Source organism: Wyeomyia smithii, chromosome 1, assembly GCF_029784165.1.
Source record: "Wyeomyia smithii strain HCP4-BCI-WySm-NY-G18 chromosome 1, ASM2978416v1, whole genome shotgun sequence".
Lineage (NCBI taxonomy): Eukaryota > Metazoa > Arthropoda > Insecta > Diptera > Culicidae > Wyeomyia > Wyeomyia smithii.
This window is the reverse complement of record NC_073694.1, coordinates 201,018,580-201,042,723: the sequence shown is the minus strand read 5'-3', so window position 1 is coordinate 201,042,723 and position 24,144 is coordinate 201,018,580. Positions and strand designations below refer to the sequence as shown.

Genomic DNA, 24,144 nt, shown 5'->3' with positions numbered 1-24,144 from the left:
AAAGGCGACATTGGACTCTACAAAGAACGGAATTCAGGTCGCGACATTGTAGTCTGTGGAACATCAGGATCTGAAGACTATAAGTCAACAGTTAGGCTAAAGTTGAACAGAAGTTCAGTGTTGTTTTTGAGAGAATTATTTGTTTCCGGATCCCGATTATAGACTGGTTTTTTCGATTAGTAAATTTTCGCTTAAAATTTTAGTTGAAGGGCCATGATAATTACCAACTAAGAGGGGGAAAAAACGGCACCACACCGTGGTGTATCTATATTTTATGAATATGTATATTATATTACGACACGTCCATTCAAATTGTTCAATCACTCAAACGAAGCTGGCAGCGAACGCGTTTCGCACGTAAGCCGGAACAAACAAGGCGCACAAAACAATACAAAGTCAAAAAACGTTGGGTTTCGTTGGTGTTGTTGCGGGTTGCGGCACTCTTATCGACTAATAAATACGATTAGCAATTATGTAGTATTGTAAGTTTGTAAACGGTTATTCGATTAATTCTACTCGGTGCTTGCTCTAGCTAGAGCTACCGGTTTAGATTTAGCCGGGTTGGTTTCACGGTGGAATGTTTTAGTCGATTTATTTTGTATGCTGAACCATTCACTATGTATTATATAAGACGTGTAAAATAAGGAAAAAAACATAATTTTTGTTCAACCTTTGTGTCTTTGTATCCCTAAACGATCGTCGTTTTTCCACGCTAGAAGCGTGGATCGACTATAACAATAAATAATTTCCTTACATGCGGTTACTATTAAATTATTAAATATTACATTATATGCCTTTTATTAACATCATTTTTTAAAAATGATGATCCTCTCCATGTTCCTTAATTAAACTGTGTATAAAAAAAAATGGTCACGTTATTATTAGTGTGTTTGCGTTTGTAAATGAAAGATACAAATAAAAGTAAAGTTTTCTACACAATTGCACTATCGTGTGATAACTTCTCACCGACGAAAGATAAACGAATAGAAAACCAGCAGCTCCTGAAATATATTATTCATCTGTGTTGTGCTAAGCCTAAGTCTAATCGGTAATCATAATCTTTTACGCTGGAGGCCATTTTCTGCGTTCAGACGTTTTAACAAAACAAAACAAAAAAAAAGACGAAAAATAAAATAAATACCTTGAAAAATACTTACAATTTGCACAAATGAACGAGCAAGGAACGAAAACTAAGCCACGGCGGGACACTCCCGGAAGACAAATCAAACCTGGAAATAATCGCTCACGCCAGTTACCTCCAGTTCACACACGGACGGTGTTTTGGCGCCGCTGGCAGCGGTCGCGCACTCGACGGAAATCGTGTCCGAGCCGGTGGTGATATCGTTCAGCTGGCTTGAATCAACCGACCGTCGGTTCAGCGAATCGGCAGACGACGGACCAGCCGTGGAAGGCGTTTGGCCCGACTCATTGTGCAGCCGTTCGTACGGATTCTCCCGTACGTTCAGGTATTTTACCGATTCGTAGTTCGGGTCGGATTCGCTGCCGGTCAGAGATTCGTAGTTTGAAGAGAGCCTGCTGTTGCTATTGTTCGTGGCTGTGTTGTTGTGGTGTTTGGCGTATCCCATCAAGTTGTCCGGAGAACTGGTGCTGTCGGTCGAGGGTGTGGTTCGGGTTTCCGAGATGCTTGAGTAACCGGGTGAGGACGTTAGATTGGTTGGCTCCGGAATTGTGGAATAGTTATTGTTGCCGACACTGGATGGTACGGTGACCGGTCCGCTGCCAACAAGTGGTGCATTCGTGATGCTCGAATAAATATCAGACTCTTCGCCCGGATCGGGATTATTGTTGTTCAAGTTTTGTCTTTTCCGTTTCGTTTCCTCGGTGATGCTCGCGTAATCATGTCCCAGTGGTGGCTTTCGTTTTTCCGATATTACACTGTACCCTGGATCGTAATCGATTCTCTCCTTGATGCTGCTGTAACCCGGTGTGCTATCGTTGTCGTCGTCTTTCCCAAAATCAAGTCGATTTTTGGCCGATCTTTTATCTCTGATGCTGCTGTAGCCATCGTTATTTCGTACTGTTGGTCTTAAGATTTCGTAGTTCGGATCGGAATCTGACTCCGCGTGGTTTCGATTTAATGTTTCATACCCCGGGTCATTGCCACCGGGCAAACTTTCGTAGCCTGGTTCCCCGTCCGCCGCGGATTTATCGAGCCCGTGAAAAATTTCCAACGAGTTGCGGGAAACACTTTGAATACCTTGAGCAACAGCCAGGGCACGCTTTTGCATTTGTGCAAAGTCAGCCGACTTTCTCATCTCTACCAGAACGCTACTCTTGGGACCGCTGTCACCGGGAATGGTTTCGTATCCTGGATCCTGCTGCTCATGACGCTGCTGGCGTACATGTTTCTTCTCCAATGTTTCGTAATCGTTCCCCGAGCTGATCGTTGGCAACGCTTTTTTGCTAGGAGACCCGTGGATGGAACTGCTGCCGTTCAGATGAGCCATCTCTGGGTCGGAGAGAAATTGTTCCGCATCCGCTAGCAGAGCGGTTCCTTCTTTACGAATTGGCACCGGGCTGGAGCTTTGCGATGGAGCCTTCGATAGTTTGTTTTTCTTCATGACCTACAATAAATTTAAAAATAGTCATCAAAAGCGTTATTTTTTTTTTAATTCGAACAAAACCGAACCTTCGCATACATCCCTTCCAGATCCTTTGAGGGACTCTTTTTCGGTTTGCCAGCCGAACCATTTGCAAGATGACCACCGTCAGCAGAGTCACCCAGTTTGCCTATGGCTATGTTTTCGCGTGAGCATTTGTACTCGATCACCGAGGCAGCGGAATTTCGTCCTGACTGGGCGGTCTGTGTTGACGTGTTGGAGCTGATCGAGGTGAGGTTCGAATTGCTAAAGAAACTACTGGTAGACTGGTGCTTCAAGGTCTTTGGTGTCGGTGGAAGGGGTGAATTGGCTTGCCGTTTCTCTGGTTTGGGAGAACCGAGATTACCAACGGAGCTGGTGCAGCTCGAACTTGATGCCTGCCGTGAATGTGCGTATGCTGCGTGTGCTGACTGATGCGCCCGAAGGCTATCGATTGGAAGGGGCGCCGGAGAATCATCCACCGGGGGGACGTTAGTTCCGCTGCTGCTACTTAGGCGATTGTGGAGTGTTATTGCACTTGAGGACGGGGCAGGGAGGGGCTGAAGTGCATCGATCGAATCTTCAGCTTGACCTGCGGCAGGCGGTCGGCTCGATGCTCCGGTGTTGATTTCAACCGACACCGTCACCATGTTGGGCGGTTGAATTTGCGCGTACGTTTCCGATCCACTAGTGTACAGATCTCCCTGATTGTTCGGATCTTCTATTGCTGCATACATTTCATCTGCAATCGGGACAAAATTAGACTAGGGAAGCACGTTGGTTATTGTTGTGAATTTACCGGAATCATCCGACACGGTGGCGTAATGCGAATCACCCATCAGCTGTCGTCTCTGTGCGCTGGTTTGGTTCTGTGACTGAGGTAAAAGATTGGCTAGAGGCTCTCGGACACTGATGCTGGTGTAACCTTCTATAATATTGAATGGAATTAGTTACTCAAGTCTTAACCACAGGTCTCCAAAACATACTTGAGGAGTCTTGCGAGTCACCGCTAAAGTGTTGCTGCGGTTGTACAATTGGTGGCGTCATATACGGTAGATCTTGACTGGCAGAAACTCGACCAGCGATGGCTGAAGCAGCCGGAATATCCTGGTAATGAAATTAACCGAATAGAAAAAAAATCTAGAAAAAAGCAGTAGGTATTATAACTTACAGCAGAAGAGCCTTCGCGCTCGTCCAGCAAGCTCTGGTTCGAATCTCTACCGCCCCCGCTGTTTGCCGCCATTCCTGCACCGGGAGCAGTTGTTGTGCGTCTCGAAATTGGACTGAGCAGTTCGTCATCACCAGAAACAGCTACTTGCGCTATTGATCCACTGCCACCCGGCTGTACCACTTGCGCGTACGGATGCTCGGTCCTGCGTAATTTATCGTACGCGTGAGGCGGTGACCGAACGCGTGCATACGGGGAGCTAATATCATCCGCCTGGCTTATCGAACTATGCTGTGACACGCTAGCCTGTTTCTTCAGACTTGATGTTGCTGAAATTGGGGAACCAGTTTTAAAATACGATTAAGGGGTGGTAAGAGCAACTTACGACTTCGATTTCCCTGTGGCAAATCCTGCACTTTATCGCCTACCGTTGCATACAGCTCGGAATTATTATCACCAGCTGGTTCAACAACCGGAATATCTGGTAAGCTACGATGTGGCGCACCTGATGCTCTAAAAGTTAGAAAATTTGGTTATTAAATGCTTCTAATCAGAGTCCAGCAAAAAATCAAACACACACACACACGAACACACTAAAAAAAGGAAACAACAATCACAACCTTTTACTTATACTTTCCGGTTCGCTGCAATCGGTCTGATCCGGGCCCGGTCCACCGAGGGCAACGGTGGTGGCTGCCGTCATGGAGGTGCTCCCCTGGCTGGCTATGGTATCCTCCGGGTTTGTTAACTTTACCATGCCCTCCAGACCGAGTAGGTCATTTCTGCAGCGGCGCCACAACAAAGGGATACACACGAACGAGCACAAATACACACGCCAAACATAGTAAAAGTACACGTACGTAGACAAGGTGCATGATGAAGAGTATGATAGGAGGAGAGGAGAAAAAAGGTGATTAGTTTGAGCTACGATTGCGTTGATGATTGATCGGCTGACTTGAAGAGGGTAGAGGTGAATAAAAAAAATCGTGCAATAAAGTCGTATCCTTCTAAAAACCGCACCTTCGTCATCCTACTAATAAAATAAATAGAGAGAAAAATTCGCAGCTGCACTACTCTACGAGATTGTTCTCTAATTGAAAAATCACATCACGGTGTTAATCACACCGCTCCAATTGACTAGACTTGGTGGTTGTGATTCAGATTGAGATGGACGTCACGTGTTTAACAACTGTGCCGTAAACTGCGAATGATAGTTAACTTAAAGTTACCAAGTGGGTGCATAGAATTCTACTAATTTTTATTCATTTTTCATGTGCCTTACATGCAATAGAAAGACTCAAAAAATTATTCTTCTTGTGAAATATTTTGAGCAATCAAAGAGCTAACCGATAGAGGTAGGTCTGCGGTAAAACCATTTTCAATTAACAAAAACTAGAGACGTAAATTGTAAAAAAATTAACCAAAATATAATATAAAAACTCTGCGACTCTGCAAAACCCATGGAACATGAAAACAGCGACTTCTCTGTTTATTTCTAGTTATAATTTTAGCTGGTCGAAATCCGAGTGGAAAACGAATTCCTAAAACCTGATGATTATGTATAAACCCAGTGTTGTTTTTTTTTATATTTCATTGGCAGGATAATTATTATTCTGGCTTGTTTGCTCATTTTCTTAAGTCGTACGACATTTTTGCTTTTTTGACGAGGATTACGTCTTACTTAAGTAAGGTGGCATGCTGTGAAGAGTGTAACGAAAACGTTCTTGTGGTATAATAGTTGACAAATCTTTTCAAATAGTAAAATAATGATGGTATAGTTCAGAATGGTACTTGGCATGTGCTGTTTTGAATGCGAGTATTGTTACTTTCACTAAATAGATCTTGAACACTGATGTCCTTATTGATCGGCGAAGTTTACCCCAAACTTTTGATATAATAACTAGAATATCTTTTCAATAACAAACCAGGGAAAAAAGGAGCTATAAATCAATTAAAAACGGCGGCTACTGAATCATAAACTTGGAAGGAAGATAATCAAATAGTTCTTGTGCTGGCTGGAAGTTGCTACCAAGAGTACAGCTGTTGCGTGTTGCATATTGCAGTAGTGTGGCTTGGAGACATATTGAGAGTGTGGAATGAGAACGTCTAGTTCGGATGAAATGATGAAAATAGTGATTGTTCTCTTGATAATAGATTGCTATTGTTGGGAACACTGCCAACCTGCTACCAAGCGATGCGTAAAATACCACAGGGATCGAGGTGACAGGAAGGAACGTCAAGGTAGTAGAGTAAATAAATATCGAAGTTGTCATAGAGAGATAACAGGAAGGAGAAGAAAAAAGTAAAGGTTAAAGCGAAAGATTGTTTAATAAAGTTAAGATAAATTCAGTTGAAAAGCGAAGTGTTTGTTGGAAAAATTCTAATAAAGTAAGGAAGCGGAGTCAGTGCAGGTTGTTTCTGACAGGCACCTATCGATTGATAGTTAAAAATCAACAAACAAGTAAGGGAAAGTTATGATCACGAAATACCACTCATAACACGTTAAAATTATACAGCTCTAGTGGACGGAAGGACTGTCTGAGACGATTCGAGAATTAAAGTCGAGAGACATTAAGTCTGTGGAATATTCGGACAGAGCACAATTAAAATCCGTGAGTTGCGAGAGAAGCATTGTTTGAAATTTTAAACTAAGGTACTAAATAATCGAACACTATCCAGGTACGAACTACAACTACATCGAAAGTTAGGTTAGCACGAGTACAGTCAGTAGGACGAAAACGTGTAACGCTAATCGTGAGTAAACGCAAATGAAATTACTAGATACAACATATTAAAATAACATAAAATATTGGCTAGGGTGGTTAATTTAACATCAAATTAAACAATCATAAATCAGGAGTATTTGGAAGAGTTAAAAATACACGAAACACTAATTGTAAGTAGTAAAACCATTTAACTATAATGTCTCGATAAATTGTAACCAAAATTTTAAATACAATTTAGCTTTGATCGGCTAGTTAAACGTCGATTGTCAAGGAGGTTTCATTGTTCGGTCCGAACAAAATCAAAGAATTATTTCGGATTGGATTTGCTCTTCGCAGAATGACTTCACGCAATTCCAAGATTGTTGGGGGCCACGACGAGGAGGCCTATTCGGAATGTTTATATTGTAATAAATGCGAGTCGGACGATGTTGACTGGGTTCAATGCAAAACTTGCGAGCGATGGGCTCATTTTTCCTGTGCGGGCGTGGATGAGAGCGTCGTTGAAGTTGAGTGGGAATGTTCGCGATGTGATCGGCCAGTCGATCAACAACTAACCGTTCCAAAAACGTCTAAGACGCGGTCTAAAACTAGAGCCGGATCGAAAAGCGAAGGGGGGTCTGTTCGCGGCAATGGGTCTGTTTCCGAACTGACTGATCAGCAGTTTGAGGAAGAACAACTCGCGCGTGAAAGAGCCTTTGCGAAGCAAATGGAGATTCGGGAAAGTAGACTACGTAGGGAGATGGAATGGAATGCAAAGCAGTTGGAGATGGAAAGGAACATGCGAAAAAGGGAACTCGAGGTGCAACGTATGATGCAGGAAGAAAAGCTCAAGCAGGAACAAGATCTGTTGAACGCGCAGTTAGCAGACGAACAAGCATTTTTAAAGCAGCGGAATGAAATTCGAAGTAAACTGAACAGCAGTATTCAAAAGGTTAAGTCATATATGAACGAAGAGGGTGCTGTAGGCGGTACGTCGGAACAAACACCTAACAAGGTGACTTCGTGGCTACATAGTCAAAGAAAATCCGTAACAAATAGAACAGCTAATCGCGGGGCCGTGGAAAAAGTTGAAAATCCGTTAGTAAGGCCATCTTTATCGGTTGCTGAAGATGAAGTGAGTCAGTACGATGATTCCGACAGTGACGGGGATGGAAGACAGGACTCAGACAAGAGTGAGAGCATTGGAAAAAATTCACTGGCGGCAGGCGAATCTCACCGAAGCCAAAGCGGATTTGAGAGTCAAGCTTTCAGGCTGACTCGGGAGCAGATCGCTACCAGGAAGGTGATATCAGGACACTTACCCAAATTCAATGGAGACCCAGAAACATGGCCGTTGTTTATAAGCAGCTTTGAGAATACAACCAGGGCTTGCGGCTATTCGAACATCGAGAATTTGGATCGTCTGCTAAACAGTTTGGGAGGAGAAGCGCTAAATGCTGTCAGAAGCATGTTAGTGCTCCCGGATTCTGTGCCGGAAGTTATTCGAGACCTTCGTAGGTTATTTGGCCAGCCGGAAAAACTGCTAAGAACGTTGTTGAATAAGGTCAAAAATGCACCTCCACCGACGACGGAGGATTTGAAAACTTTTGTCAGGTTTGGCATAACGGTTAAACAACTCTGTGACCATTTGGAAGCGGCGCATCTTAGTGACCACCTGCGGAATCCTTTGTTAGTGCAGCAACTTGTAGAGAAGCTGCAACCAGAATACCAAATGAAATGGGTAGAGTACAAACGAGGTAGAAAGGGAACACCACTGCGACTGTTCACAGATTTCATCACTGGTATCGGAGACGTGGCGTCTGAAGCAGTGGCCTATTCATTGACGACCAATGACACAGCACGGCATTCGAGAGTAAAACCCGCCAGGAAGAACGAATTTCTGCACGTACATGATTCTGCGTCGAAGTGCGACGATCGAACGTTCACAGGAAAAGCTAACAAACCTTGTTGGATCTGCAATCGAACAGATCATCTGATAAGGTTCTGCGAGGACTTCAGGAGGATGAACGTGGGAGAACGGCTGAAAGCTGTAGAAAAGCAGAAGCTGTGCGGTGTCTGTCTCAATAAGCACGGCGACAATGCATGTGGGTCGAAGGCACGGTGTACCGTGAAGAATTGCAAAGGCAATCATCACACACTTCTGCATCGTGTAGAGGAATCTGTTCAGCTACAGAGAGTGGAGTGTAATACTCACGGAGGCCTAGATCGTTCGGTCATCTTTCGCATGGCACCTATATCGTTGTACGCGGGAAATAAGCGATACGATACACTGGCATTTTTGGACGAGGGTTCATCTACAACCCTGGTAAACGAGGCTGTGGCAGACCGACTGAAGGCGGAAGGAGAAACAGAGCCACTCATTGTGACTTGGACTGGGAACATCAATCGGTTCGAAAATAACTCCCGGAAAGTTGAATTGACGCTGTCGGTAAAAGGCTCAAAGGAAAAGATTCCGCTGGAGAACGTTCGCACTGTGTCGGAACTTTTGCTTCCGAAACAGCATATGCGTTTCGCTGATGTTGCGAAGCAATATCCGCACTTAGCAGGGTTGCCGGTAAGAGATCATCCAACCGGACAAGCAGCGATACTTATCGGTTTGGATAACCTGCATTTGTTTGCGCCGCTGGAGTCACGAGTCGGTAAGCAAAACGAACCGATTGCCGTGCGATCGAGAATTGGATGGACGGTATACGGCCCTGAAAAGCGTAAGCCGAGCGCAAGTACGTTCCTCAATTTGCACACAGTGTCGCCAGTGAGCAATCAAGATTTGCATGATTTGATGCGAAATCAGTACATTTTGGACGAAGCAGTTGTTTCATCGTTTCCCATACCCGAGCCGAAGGAAGAACAACGGGCGAAAGCGATATTACGAGCGACAACAAAACGGTTAGGAGAACGATTCGAAACCGGGCTGCTGTGGCGTGAAGACGAACGCCGATTTCCCGACAATTATGCGATGGCATTACGGAGGATGAAGGCACTCGAACGAAAGCTTGAAAGAGATCCAGCTTTAAAGGAGAATGTTTGTCAGCAGATCGTGGACTATCAGGAGAAGGGTTACGCGCATAGGATAACTAAGGTAGAACTTACGCAGACGCCTAGCTCGGCGGTCTGGTATCTGCCATTGAATGCAGTTGTGAATCCACGTAAACCAGGGAAAGTGCGCCTGGTGTGGGACGCAGCCGCGTCGGTAAGAGGAATATCACTGAACACAGAACTGTTAAAGGGTCCAGATATGCTTATACCCCTTCCCAGGGTTATTTGCCGCTTTCGTGAACGTCCGGTGGCGTTTGGCGGAGATATCCAAGAAATGTACCACCAGATTCGAATCCGATCTGAAGACAAACAGGCGCAACGCTTCTTGTTCAGGTCCAACTCAGCAGAAACACCCCAGGTGTACGTAATGGACGTGGCCACCTTCGGATCCACGTGCTCGCCCTGCTCCGCGCAATATGTTAAAAATTTGAACGCGGAACAGTTTTCAGGACAGTTTCCTGAAGCGGCGATTGCGGTTAGCGAAAAGCACTACGTAGATGATTACTACGACAGCGTGGACACAGTGGAAGAAGCGATGCAGCGAGCCAAAGAAGTGAAATATATTCACTCTCAAGGAGGCTTCCATATCAGGAACTGGGTTTCGAGCTCCCATGAATTTCTCGAAGCGATGGGCGAGCGGAATACGAATGATGCAGTTCATTTCAACCGGGACAAGAGTGCGGAGTATGAGCGCGTGCTGGGTATTGTTTGGGAGCCGGTTGAGGATTCATTTTGTTTCGCTTCCGTGTCTACTGCAGCGTTTCGGTCAGTTTTAGATGGCGACGAACGCCCAACGAAAAGGAGTGTCCTTAGCTTCGTAATGGCACAATTTGATCCAACGGGACTCATCTCTCCAATAACTGTGCGCGGAAAGATGCTGATCCAAGATCTCTGGCGTACCGGTTGTGACTGGGATACGAAAATTGATGCGGAATCGTTCGATAAATGGCGTCGGTGGATCGGTATGATGCGAAACATCAAATCCTTCAAGATATCGCGGAGTTATTTTGGAGACGCTAAATCGACAGAGATACAGGAGTTAGAGCTGCATATTATGGCAGACGCAAGCGAGAAAGCATATGGATGTGTGGCATACTTTCGGGCAGTCGTAAGAGGTGAAGTGCGGTGCGCACTGGTTATGAGCCGTTCTAAAGTGGCCCCGTTGAAACAGGTATCCATTCCCCGTCTTGAGCTCCTGGCGGCAGTTCTTGCTGCACGACTGTCGAGAACTGTTATCGAGAACCACAGCCTAGTCGTCGGCCGAGTGGTATTCTGGGTGGATGCTAGTGTGGTGCTCTCGTGGATTCGCTCCGATCAACGCCGATATAAACAATTCGTCGGATTCAGGATCGGCGAAATTCTCAGCCTAACGAAATTGACTGAATGGCGCTGGGTGCCTACCAGGATGAACGTAGCGGATCAGCTAACGAAGTGGGGCAAAGATCCAGAAATGCATCCTGGAAGTGCGTGGGTTCGTGGGCCCTCCTTTCTATACGAAAATGAGGAGAAGTGGCCGAAGAAAGAATTACCCCCCTCAAACACGACGGAAGAGCTACGCATTCATCTGTTGTTGCACAATGTGAAGGTACAGACGATTCTCATAGACGCGGGGCGCATTTCCAAATGGACCGTGCTCGTGCGAACGATGGCGTGCGTTTTTCGGTTTATCTCGAACTGTAGACGAAAGTGCAAAGGACTGCCGATTAAAACGCTGAAACCGACGAAGCTGCAAGCAAAGATGTTGAAGCAAAATGCGGTAGTTTGTACTATTGTTCCATTGCAGCAAGAAGAGTATGATATGGCCGAAAAATGTCTGCTGCGTATGGCTCAGGCAGAGAGTTTTATTGATGAACTAAAGTTGTTGAAACGGAACGAAAACCGCCCAGTAAGTCAGTGGCTCGAAATCGATAAATCTAGTCCTCTTAGAAAGCTCACTCCGTTAATCGATGAGGCTGGCTTGATTCGTATGGAGGGACGATGTGCGCAGGCCGAGGATCTTCCATTCGATCTTCGATTTCCTGTCATTTTACCGGATGATTCCAGGATCACCAATCTGATCGTCCAGCACGTTCACGAAAAGTGTGGCCATGGATACAGACAAACGGTAAAGAACAAACTGAGACAACTGTTTCATATCATTCATATGGATGCAGTGGTAAAGAAGGTATCATCGGCTTGCATGTGGTGTAAGGTTAATCGCAATCGTCCGCGAGTTCCCCGAGAAGCACCGTTGCCGGTGCAACGTTTAACACCAAGTCTTCGTCCATTTAGTTTTGTTGGAGTAGACTACATGGGACCGTTCGAAGTGACCGTGGGACGCAGAAGAGAGAAACGGTGGATAGCACTATTCACCTGCCTGGTTACGCGGGCGGTGCACCTTGAGGTTGTGCATGGACTGACAACACAATCGTGCTTGATGGCGATAAATCGTTTCATTGGACGACGAGATTGGCCAATAGAGTTTCTGTCGGATAACGGGACCAATTTCCAAGGGGCAAGCAAAGAGCTGGCGGCACTCATTAAGGACATCGAGTTTGATTGTGCGGACGAGTACACAAACGCTAAAACGAAATGGACGTTCAATCCTCCCGCTTCACCCCACATGGGAGGTGTGTGGGAACGCTTAGTCCGCTCGGTAAAGGAGGCACTGAAATCGTTACATGATGGCAGGCGACTTACGGATGAAATCCTTCAGACGGTGATTGTGGAAGCCGAGGACATGATAAACTCCCGACCTCTCGCATATACGTCTCAGGAGTCTGAGGAAGCAGAAGCTTTGACTCCAAACCATTTCTTGCGTGGCCCCCCCTCGAAGCGACAAGACGTAGGTATTCCGCCGGCAAATCCTAGTGAAGCTCTGCGGGATGCGTACAAACGATCACAACAGTTGGCTGGTGAGATGTGGCAGCGTTGGATTAGAGAATACGTCCCCACTCTGAACCAACGCACCAAATGGTTTGGTGAAACGAAACCGTTGAAGGCGGGTGACCTGGTCTACATCGTCGAGGGAAACAACCGAAAGTGTTGGGTTAGAGGAATAGTAGAGGAGCCTATCATATCCAGAGATGGTCGCATTCGACAAGCATGGGTGCGTACGCGAACTAAGCGCTACAAGCGTGCAGTAGCGAACTTGGCTGTGCTGGAGTTAGAAGTAGGTAACACCGAACCGAAAGTAACTTCCGGACCTGGGTTACGGGCCGGGGAATATGTTGGGAACACTGCCAACCTGCTACCAAGCGATGCGTAAAATACCACAGGGATCGAGGTGACAGGAAGGAACGTCAAGGTAGTAGAGTAAATAAATATCGAAGTTGTCATAGAGAGATAACAGGAAGGAGAAGAAAAAAGTAAAGGTTAAAGCGAAAGATTGTTTAATAAAGTTAAGATAAATTCAGTTGAAAAGCGAAGTGTTTGTTGGAAAAATTCTAATAAAGTAAGGAAGCGGAGTCAGTGCAGGTTGTTTCTGACAGGCACCTATCGATTGATAGTTAAAAATCAACAAACAAGTAAGGGAAAGTTATGATCACGAAATACCACTCATAACACGTTAAAATTATACAGCTCTAGTGGACGGAAGGACTGTCTGAGACGATTCGAGAATTAAAGTCGAGAGACATTAAGTCTGTGGAATATTCGGACAGAGCACAATTAAAATCCGTGAGTTGCGAGAGAAGCATTGTTTGAAATTTTAAACTAAGGTACTAAATAATCGAACACTATCCAGGTACGAACTACAACTACATCGAAAGTTAGGTTAGCACGAGTACAGTCAGTAGGACGAAAACGTGTAACGCTAATCGTGAGTAAACGCAAATGAAATTACTAGATACAACATATTAAAATAACATAAAATATTGGCTAGGGTGGTTAATTTAACATCAAATTAAACAATCATAAATCAGGAGTATTTGGAAGAGTTAAAAATACACGAAACACTAATTGTAAGTAGTAAAACCATTTAACTATAATGTCTCGATAAATTGTAACCAAAATTTTAAATACAATTTAGCTTTGATCGGCTAGTTAAACGTCGATTGTCAAGGAGGTTTCATTGTTCGGTCCGAACAGCTATGTTAGACATAGCTGGGTCGCAGCTTACTAATTTCCAATACTCCTTCTAAGCTGCTGACTTCAGTTGAGTAAACCCATTGTTGCTCGATTGCGTTCGAGCTTGACGCGTTGTTATGCTTTTGTCAAACCATCTGCTACTTGCTCATCAGTCTTGACGTAGTTCAGTGAAACAATATTCCGATCCAGTGCATCACGTTCGTGGTGTATACTCGCCGTTTCTTGCAATGCAAATCGTGCTCTGGTTGTCACACCGTAATTCGATTGGATCATCTTGACCGATCTGCGACACCACCCAACAAACAGTTTTGTCGATTTATTGTTTGTTAAGCTGCTATTAGGCTGATTTTTGCTGAGCGAAAGCTTAATAAGCTGTTATACCACAAAATTGTTTGTTGGGCAGTCCTCGCCACCAGGACGCCTCTTGTACCGCAGCAGATAGGGTCATTTACGCCACAGAATACTGCAGCATCATCTTCAATGTACCTTGAAGGTACCGGAAGATATGCTTGACGGCTTCCCAGCGTTTCAGCCCAGAACTTGTGTTGAATCGACTCATTAGGTTCACGGCGAAAATGATGTCTGGTCTGGTGCACTGTACCAAGTACATCAAACAGCCTCCTGGTATGAAATCACCTTCATTCGTTCAACTTCTTTCGGTGTCTACGGTACTAATTCTTTTGTGAGCTTTTCTGCAGCGTTCATTGGAGTAGTGACAGCCTTCTCATTTGACATATTGAATCGACGTCCAGCGACACTGAACCTTCGGCACGGGTTACGTGAATGCCCAGGCAGCTCACCCCTGGACCCAAGTCTTTCATTTGGAATGTACTGCTGAGCTTTGCCTTGATATCGTTCTTAACTGCTTCATTGTTAGCGAATATCAGCTCGTCGTCAACGTACACCGCAACAAACACAATCTTTCCATCTTGGATCCAGTATAATAAGCACGGGTCGTAATCGAATTGGATTAGTCCCATCTTTTTCAGCGCTGCGTCCAGTTTGGCGTTCCAAACCCTGCTGGATTGTTTGAGTCCATAGAGTGCCTTGTTCAAGCGACACACAAGCGGGCATCCTTCGACTTTCACAAAACATGGTGGTTGCCCCATGAAAATTTTTTCGTCCAACTCTCCCTGGAGAAACGCAGTAATTGTATCCAGCTGATCCACTAGCCAATTGTATTTGGCCGTTAACACAAACAGGTACCGCAGTGAACTGTGACGAACCACAGGCGAGTAGGTTTCGTCGTAGTCCACACCCTTTCGCTGGGACTAGCCCTTGATTACTAAGCGGGCCTTATATCGATCCACGTTTCCACTTGCGTCATGCTTTGTCTTGAAACCCACTTGCATTTGATGGCCGCCCTTGGTTGCCGATCAGCGCGTCGTATTCCTCTTGCGGAGCCGTCTTCCAGCGTTCGGAGTCGTCTCACGACAATGCTTTCTGATGCGTCTCCGGATCATCCTCGGCTTGAATCGACCCAGGTTATCAGTACTTATGGTTGGCTCGCCATCATCTGAATGGTTTTCATCGAATGGATTCTGTGGGGGATTGATATGCGGCAGACCTTTCCGGTACATGGAATTGGTTATACTTGCCGGGTAGTTTGTGCTCCCGACCGCTGCGTTTCAACCCCCGTGATTCAGGTGAATATAAAGATTGTCGCGGTGGGAGCACAGGAGTTACTTCAATCACAGAATCATCGCTAGTAGCTTCGCGGGTATCTTCACTCGCATCAGTGGTCGCATAGTCCGTGAAAAATTTGCCCTCATCTTCAACTTGGCATGGCTGATCTTCAACTTCGGGTGACAGTGAAACGACGTCCTCGAAATTCAGTTGGATCAGCGTACGACTTTGTTGGATTCCTTGCACTGCTAGAACCGCACACGGTCCCGATTCGTTGATAAAATTCACTTCCCAACTCTTGGAAATGTACCTTGACTTTGGATCGTGTCTTCGTCGAAACCAGTCAGCACACATTCATGGGATTTAGCGTCCCACCTCTTCCGCTTCTGCTTCGGAATGTACACCATGGCTTTAGTTCCGAACACTCGGACATGGGAAAGATTTGGTTTCTTTCCGCACCAGGCTTCTTCTGGAGTGATATCGTGACCGTGAGTTGGCGAAAAACATTTCGTTACGTATAAGAATAGAAATCTGTAATGCTTTTGAAAGTTCCTGACCTCCTGTTCATTTATACACAGACTTCGCAGCCGACTGTTTAGTGTACAACATAATTGCGGGGCTAGCGCTACGATCCTACTGACAATAACAGTCTCTCCCGAGCCGATACTCGAACCTACGACGACTGGCTTGTTAGGCCAGCATCGTACCTTGAGACCATCTGGGAGAATCATTGTTATACGCTCCCCCAATATCAAGAAAAACTGCCAGTGAGATTTTTTTTAGCGTATGTATGTAGATTGATGATTTTTTCTATCATTTTCAGAATGACAGAAGCTAGATTGATTGATTTATTTTTCTTGAATCCCTGAATTGTTTCCCAATTTGTTTTTTTTGAATCTTTGAATTGTTGAGCCATGAGTTCCCCTGAAGGATTGTTCAGCATAGTTTATCCGTTAACGCTTGTTCCTTTGACACGTGCCCATTTTTAATCATATCAGATATTTCTGACCTATAAAGAGCTTTTTATCTACTTCTGGTAACAAATGTTGGATCATTAGCTTGGTTTATGTTTATGTCAGTAAAAATAAATATCGAAGTAAACAATCACCTCTAACATTGATGTTACTACTACTCCAAAAACTGTGCTGGACGTTTGCATCACATCGTATGAGTTACTTATTTTTTAGTTTGTATATTGAACGACTTACAGCAACTTTTTTAGGAGGAATCTCAACGTTATTTCTTGAAAAACGGCAGAAACGACGATGATTTTCATTATCCCCCGGGTCGTTGGAACCTCAATTTGTATTGCCACGACGTCTCTACTGACTCTACTGAATTCAGTAACAGGTACAAACGTTAATTTTTCTCGCATAAGAATTGCTGCTCTAGGAGTAGTTTGTGTGTTATCGTGAAAAGGCTTACATTTTGGGGTGAAAATTCCTTGAACTATATTGTAGTTGGACCAGACTCTTGGATCAGAGCTACGTTCAAGTTCTCATAGATGAACCTGCTACATAGGACGCTGCTAGCTCTTTTTGCGTAGTGAAGATTCACCCAGATAAATTTTATTCATTTCGGTATTTCTTCAGGGACGTGAAATTTTTCCTCTGATTGGAATGGTTTCCAAATGTATGTGTGCTTGTTCGAATCAAAACCCTTGCCGGGACCTTTCGATCAACTAGCAGCGTTTGCTGGTTTTCCATGGTTTGCCGAGGTGCGTGAGTTACCCCTTTGTAAAGAAATGGGGCTGATTTTGTTCGACCCTGAGGCACCATTGGTGCCCTTGGGATCGTACAATTGTTGTAATCAAACTGTTCAATGTTGCTATCCCTCCCTTCGTTGGAGACTGCAGTTTTGGGTTTACCTGCGGTTTTGGTGGATTTTTGGAACATTATCTGTCTTAATTTTTAGTAACTGTACAAAGGATGTAGGGTTGTAAAGAAATTTTTATAATTGTTGAAACTTTTGCTTAACACACATCCAACTATTTTATGCATTGTTAAACTTAGATATTTTGAATTACGCAATAATTAAAATAAAGGATAATAGATTGTCTATACTCTGAGGGGCCGTTCACATTCCACGTGGACAGATTTTTAACGATTTGTATGCCACCCAACTAAAGAAAGACGTAGTCTTGCGTCGAAATTAATAGCCAATGTATTGAGTGTATAATATTATTGTTTCGCATCCCACTTCGCTTTATCTGAAACGCATAAACTTTGTGACTTCTATGGAGAAACTTTTTCTACAGCTCATAAGGTCGACTAAGGCTAAGTTTTCTACAGTTGTAGCAATAACAAAACAAAATTTGAAGGTACAATTCGCAGTTAATCTGTCAGAACGGCTGTTATATTTTCAGCATGGCGAAAACCTCAACAAATTAGAACCACTCCAAGATCGATAGTCACTGACCCTAACTGCATTGTTTTAGTTAAAAACTGAGGGTGAGCTCAAGATGCAACTTTAAATCAAACATAGCAAACGTCTAATCACATGAACAAGGATGTGCAAAACAGTGATTGTACTAGAAAACTGAAAAAAGGGTTGCGCTAAATAGACTACATCACTACACGGTAATGACTACCACGACAAAAAAAATGCGGATAACTTACTTGATTTCTTGCTTCCTGCAACACAGGCATGAAGCCAGGATCGTGACCAGGGTCACCATGACCACTACCGATAGAGTGCAGTAGATCCAGAAGCTGTTAGTGGCGAACGCTGCCAAGTAGAGCATTCTTACTCTCGGCACCGTTTGGGGAAGGAATCAGCTGCAAAGATAATGCTTTTTCTGCTAGGGTCCGCTAGAACCGGCTTACTCGCCCCACGAAAAGCGTTCCTGCCATCTTTGCTGTCTCCACTGTTGTGCCTTATGATATGCGTTAAAGTAATTGACGATGACGGCATCCGGGGCAAACTGAATCATCATAATCCAGCGATCAACACCTTATTGAAAGTTTGCAACGCAGTTTCTATGCACAATTTATATTGATTTCTGTGCTAGTGCTATTGATTCAACCGCACAGAACATAATGGTTCTAATTTGAAACGTCTATGGGTGGAAACAAAAATCCACCCTTCGATATAAAGCTAGAGCTATGTCCCACGTAGCTAGCCTACACAAAAACACTCAACGAAACAGTTCGCTTTTCGGAACGAAAAAGGCCATCAAAGCAAAACAAAACTTTTAAGTCAGCCAGTCGCTGTTGTGCGCTGCCTCGCGGCTCGAACTGGTGGGCGACTTGTTCACAGTTCCGATCCACGGGCTGTTGGGGTGTTTTGCTTGCCCTTATTGTTTTGCTACCGCTACTGCCGTGAAAGAGAAAGGCCGTTCACTCACGAACGATTTGACGACAAATTGAATAGAAGCAGAGCGCTCCGAGGCAAAAACATCAAATAATACAGCACAACTATTTTACTTCGTCTTTTTTTTTAAACCATATACTGCTCACACACCCCTTTTCCCATACCAATCACGGACTGATGCTGCCTTTATTCGCTCTCGACTGCACTTTCGCGATTCGTCGCACAGTTATGCACAAGCACACAGGTCTTGAATTTTAATACACACTACACTGGCTGGCTGGCGTTGGCCTTTGCTACCGAAGCGGATAGAAACTCTCTCCTCAAGTTATTGCTTCTACAGCCACTGCTTTACCTTTTTCACACATAGGGAACCCCAGAATTCCGATTCCAAAACACTGTCATAAAACGAGCTTTGATCTAGCACTATACATTCACATCACGGCGGGTGTCCGGCTTGACAAAAGAAAACTCCGATGGAAAACCGCAGCAAGTTTTGCCTGCATTTTACAAATAACTTACAAAAACTTGCTGTTTAGAGAAGATGCTTGGCTGACGAAATGCGTTCAAGAGGAAAAACACGGACACTGATTTGACAGCTTTGCTTTGATGGTCATCAGGCAGGGATGCCAGATTTACTAGAGTATGGATCATTTTTTTTCTAAAGTTAGTCTGTCATGGATATGGAGAGATGGGAGAGATTTTGGTTATTGCAAGAATTTGAATTTGGTTGTTTGGCTACTCACGGATTTCTGTTTTTATATAGCAGCTAGAGTGTAATTTTCTGAGCAAAACGTGATGTTTTTTAAATTTTATATCATTGTCCTTCGATATTTAAATGAAGAATAAATATCTCTCTGAATCGCTAGAATGACAGTTGGTATCACATACATAAGACATATGTAACACTAAGGAAGAAATCTTCCAGAAAAGTTGGTACAAAATGAACTACTCGAATGGTACCACACTCTGAATAAAATCACTGTTTGAGTTGTTCTTGAAGGCAGTGTACCTGCGCAGCCCTGCATTTGTCTCGTTCCTACTCGAAAAATTATGCATTGATTTTGTAAATAACTTTTTGACAGTTCCTTCTGGGGTTTTCTTTGGGGCTCGATAAAACCGAGAAAAATAATATTCATTTTGTTCATTATTTGTCGAGCAGTTGGACAGGACGAGGTACGGAGTACTATGGGGCAACGTGTACCAGAAAAAAAACGCCAGTGTTACGTATGTCTTATGTATGTGAATTATTCAGTCATCTCTAGTGCTGTGCTGAGCCCTCCAAACTCCCGTTCACTACGACTTGGTTATAAAACAATAAACAGCTGGTAGAAATCATACCTTTTGTCTATCAGATCTTCATTTTTTTAAGGCTGGATTACACTCTTTGACCAAGCGTCAAATATTTGGCACTTTTTGACAGATAAAAATTTGGTCAAAGATAATAGCACAGACTAACAGACGTAACACTGGAACCAAGGTCCATCGCCGCAAAAAACGTTCATTTCAAATTTTCAATCGAATAACAGTCATCGCGCGAAAACGTCGTCTAGGGCGCTGGCATGCAATCTCATATATATTTTGTAGTTCCCCACTTGATACATGCAGTAACGCTGGCGCTGATGTTGAAATACATGACGCAGCGCGATCACGACAGCAGATGGTGCTAGTGTTACTAACGTAAAGTACTGTAATCATCCAAACGATGATTTTATTGAAAATTTGTTCGACGTGTTATGTCTGTTAGTCTGTGATAATAGTTTGTCACTCTCCAATTTTTACATGTGGCAAACACGGACAAACAACCATCATGATGTCAAATAAATTTAACCATTGTGTCAGATGGTCAAATATTTGACCATCGGTCAAAGAGTGTAATACAGGCTTTAGTATTGGATGCTTCATAAAAACTTCTTCAAAATGTAAGGCTGTTCAAAAAGATCGTATGTACTACAGAGTCTAATCGCACGTTCAGGCGCATCCAGTCAAATCCAACTTTCTACGAGCGGTAATGGCGGATGGATTTAACATTCAATATAAGTTGTCAAACTATACTGCCCCGGTTTGCATAGTTGACGTAAGAGCCAAACTCACCAAAATGCACTTTTTTGCTCATTCGGCTTCCTTACTTCAAGTTGCATACGCAAACAAAAAAAACTTTTTGTTCTGAAAAATTCGAGGCGTATCGAAAAAACGCTCTGGCGTAACTGCCATTTGGTCCCAAAATAGCGTTACTCTACTGCCCATAATTCAAAAATTGTCTGATATGCCATTTTCACCAAAATCGAGAAAACAGTTTCTCCTGACGGTGAACACCCTAAACAAGATCCCTACGTAAGCCGATTGTCAAAAAATGCATTTGGGGAGGCAGCAAATGTGAAACAATTTTAGCTAATATCCAAAATAATTGAGAAGTTGGCTAATATCCAATATGTTTCTACCTGTGGCATGTTCACGAACCAGTGTATTATTACTGTACTTTGTTTCATCTAATTTTCGAAAGTGTGTTGTAGCCTGGTGGTTACTGGCGACAGGTAAGCGATTGTAAGGCCTTTGCATCAAATTTGACTTTTTTACGAACAATATATTTGATGCATTTGATGCTTAATCTCCCAGATGGTCTCGAAGTACAATGCTGGCCTAACAAGCCAGTCGTCGTAGGTTCGAGTTTCGGCTCGGGAGAGACTGTTGGTAGTGTCAGTAGGATCGTGGCGCTAGCCCCGCAATTGTCCCTGTACTCTAAACAGTCGGCTGCGGAGTCTGTGTATAAAAAACAGAAGGTCATGTTCCGAATCGGAATGAAGCACCAAGGCTTTGCTTTGCTTTATATTTGATGCAACAAGAATTTATTTGCGGTGCTGCGAAACCCAATGATCAAAACGCGTGACTGTTTTCTTCTGTCGTAAATCTCTAAGAAAGCAAAGCCTTGGTGCTACATTCCGATTCGGAACTTGACCTTCTGTTTACTATACACAGAATTCGCAGCCAACCGTTAATTATACAGGACAATTTCGGGGCTAGCGCTACGATCCTACTGACACTAACAGTCTCTCCCGAGACAAGACTCGAACCTACGACGACTGGCTTGTTAGGCCAGCATCGTACCTAGAGACTAGCTGGGGAGGCGAGGAGGTGTGTGTGTCGTAAATCTCTACATTCTTAAAAATGCTATTTAGCTCTTTGATTAGAAGTAATATTAAAGAGATGATTCAGATTTCATTTTAGATTCGATGAGAAAAAATAGGAATGTGGATTATGAGATTATCATGAATAATAATATTTTCGTTATATTGTTATAATGTTGCACGAAACAATTGTCTCGTCGTCCTTTTCGTCCTCACTTGCGCTTCCGTGTTGTTTTATTAAATTTTAAAACCATTTTCATCACCAACGAGCACGATATTATTCACATCGTATGGATATTAGCCAAATTGCACACTGGTTTGTCAACTGACCTTTCGTTTATAATTGAAAAAAACGACTACTGCGTTAAAAATACGTGGCGTATGGAATTTTCCTGCAGATTTCTCTGTTTCAACTCAACGGCAAGGTTCCAGCATATATGAAGGGTGATATACTCAATGAAAAAGTTGTCATGGACAGTCAAAATATGTTGTACTTACAAAAAACTTTAAAATGCGTTATTCTCGATTTGATGTCTATGGCATATTAGCAAATTTTTGAATTATGGGCAGTCTACACAAGATGCATTCGTTCGAAAAAAAAATAATTAAATATTCTATAAATGATATAGGAATTTAGAATTGGGTAAATCGTCGTATCACATTATATTCGTTGACGTAATATCTTAAATATCTTCTACAATTTATCAAATTTAGAATACGATTTATTTCAGTCTGAGTAGGGATATATTTATTTTTCAATATCATTTTAATCTATAATTCTATTCAACGTCGTAGAATCCTTCAGTCTCCTGCAAACAGGTCCAGTATTCACGTTTTTCATTCGGCATCAGAGGCAGCACCTTCTTGGGGATTATGTCTTTTCTTGATTTTTGAATGCTCAACGATTCCGATTGGCGTTTCAGTGGATTGTGTAGAGATAATGATGGTTTCGAACAATCTTTGAATTGCTTTTTGGGAGCAATTTATGTTCTTTAAAGCCATCGTTATATTCATAAGAGTACAGCACGTTACGTGATCCTCTTATAAATTTTACATGTTTGATGCCTACAAGTTTGGGCCTGTCGGTCAATTCGTTAAGGACTGATTGCTTTAATTTTACCAAACATAAAAAAATCGGAAGGAAAAAGGAAAAATCCATCACCCCTCCTCGCAGGACATATCGAACCGTGGAACGCTTCAGCAGACATGTAAGTGTGTCCGGATTCAAGGAATTTTAGGTGAATCTTTATTGTCTTTATGGTTGAAGAGTTTATCAACAAAACCAGCAAGTCCCAGTTTTTGTTTTGGGCCGTACAGTTATCAAGCCACAACACAATGATAGGCTTGAAATTGATCGCATGTTTGAATTTATAGAAAAGACTTGCCACGTTGTTTGCTATTTGTCCAACGATCGTATCATTCCACAGGAAAGCGTGTGCGGGCCCATTCTGTGACCCACCCGGTGGGGCAAATGTTTCGTTGAAGACAATTATTCTTTTACAAAAGATAATCTTTTTGAACGATTCCATAACACAAACCTGCTTTTCGTATTATAGCCAACCGTTTTCAGGAAGAAAGGGCAGCAAACCTCTTGTGGTACACCTCTTTCATCTTCTAGTTGGTAGAAGTATGAGAACCAGAGGGGATTCACTGCTGTCAAATTTCATATATGTGTGTGTTATCGCAGATCAACTCTGGTCCATGACGTTTGTTGGTCCATGACGTTTGTAACTATGAACAATAATGGGGGAAAAATGTGAATAGCTAAACAACATTCATGAAAGTTTTCCGCGGTTTCTCGAGTTTCGATGGAAAACATTCCAATTCTATAATATTTCACATCGATCAATTTCATGACCAAAAGGAACAAAAACCAAAACAAACACCATGTTGCCGAATATGTTGGTTACACGATTTTTGACAGATAGATCCCCCCTGATGAGAACTATCTTCGAAATAATTGGTCCTCAGGAATAAGCTGGCCGCGCCGTCTCTTCACAGGGCTATGCATGCTGAACTGTAGAATGAAAGTTTACTGTTCTATTCCTGACTGGGGATTGTCAGGAATTGATCCGACTGCTTCAGTCAAGTCCAAACGTTTTAACTGCGATTGTTGCTACTTAACCCTCTAGTGCTTGGTGCCGCCTTTACACGGTCTTCAGTTACAAAGCTTCAATCAATACTTCAAAAATTTTTATGAAGGTTCATAATGATTTTTTCGTAGTCCGTCTGAAAATTAGCTTGGGCACTAGAGGTTTAATTAAATGCGTTGCAGAGCATGCCCAGTTTTTGCGCCAAGCATTGCGAGCAACCTGCGAGAAAAATGCATGTTCATTCACATTAGCTGGCGCAGCGGCTCAAATAGCACTAATAAAACCGTAATATCCATACGGTCATCATTGAAACATCAGTTCCTATTGAATTGGCTTGTTTAACTACTCACAGATTTCTGATTTTTATATATCAGGTAAAAGAGTTGTAATTTT

At 43.3% G+C, this 24,144-nt stretch overlaps 2 protein-coding genes across 11 annotated transcripts; one reads left to right on the top strand and one right to left on the bottom strand.

Moving 5' to 3' along the window:
- Positions 1-266: 266 nt before the first annotated feature.
- Positions 267-19,142, bottom strand: LOC129718532 (uncharacterized). 2 transcript variants are annotated; one of them, XM_055669401.1, is made up of 8 exons: positions 17,843-19,142; positions 4,389-4,550; positions 4,154-4,281; positions 3,772-4,097; positions 3,587-3,707; positions 3,400-3,528; positions 2,651-3,342; positions 267-2,585 (listed from the first exon to the last, which is right to left on the bottom strand). In XM_055669401.1, exons 1-8 carry the CDS (start codon positions 17,965-17,967, stop codon positions 1,224-1,226), a joined length of 3,045 nt encoding a protein of 1,014 aa, XP_055525376.1. In that variant the 5' UTR covers positions 17,968-19,142; the 3' UTR covers positions 267-1,223. The 2 variants fall into 2 exon arrangements, with proteins under 2 accessions (XP_055525376.1, XP_055525386.1); XM_055669411.1 differs by lacking the exon at positions 4,389-4,550.
- On the top strand, positions 5,932-13,584 carry LOC129718518 (uncharacterized). 9 transcript variants are annotated; one of them, XR_008726955.1, is made up of 5 exons: positions 5,932-6,229; positions 6,285-6,380; positions 6,448-6,522; positions 6,586-13,036; positions 13,092-13,584. XR_008726955.1 is itself a non-coding variant. In XM_055669365.1 (2 exons), exon 2 carries the CDS (start codon positions 6,832-6,834, stop codon positions 12,775-12,777), a length of 5,946 nt encoding a protein of 1,981 aa, XP_055525340.1. In that variant the 5' UTR covers positions 5,932-6,229; positions 6,285-6,831; the 3' UTR covers positions 12,778-13,584. The 9 variants fall into 9 exon arrangements, 1 of the variants encoding a protein (XP_055525340.1); XR_008726956.1 differs by having other exon boundaries at positions 6,285-6,522; positions 6,586-6,664; positions 6,733-13,036; XR_008726953.1 differs by having other exon boundaries at positions 6,285-13,036; positions 13,092-13,187; positions 13,255-13,329; positions 13,393-13,584.
- Positions 19,143-24,144: the final 5,002 nt, after the last annotated feature.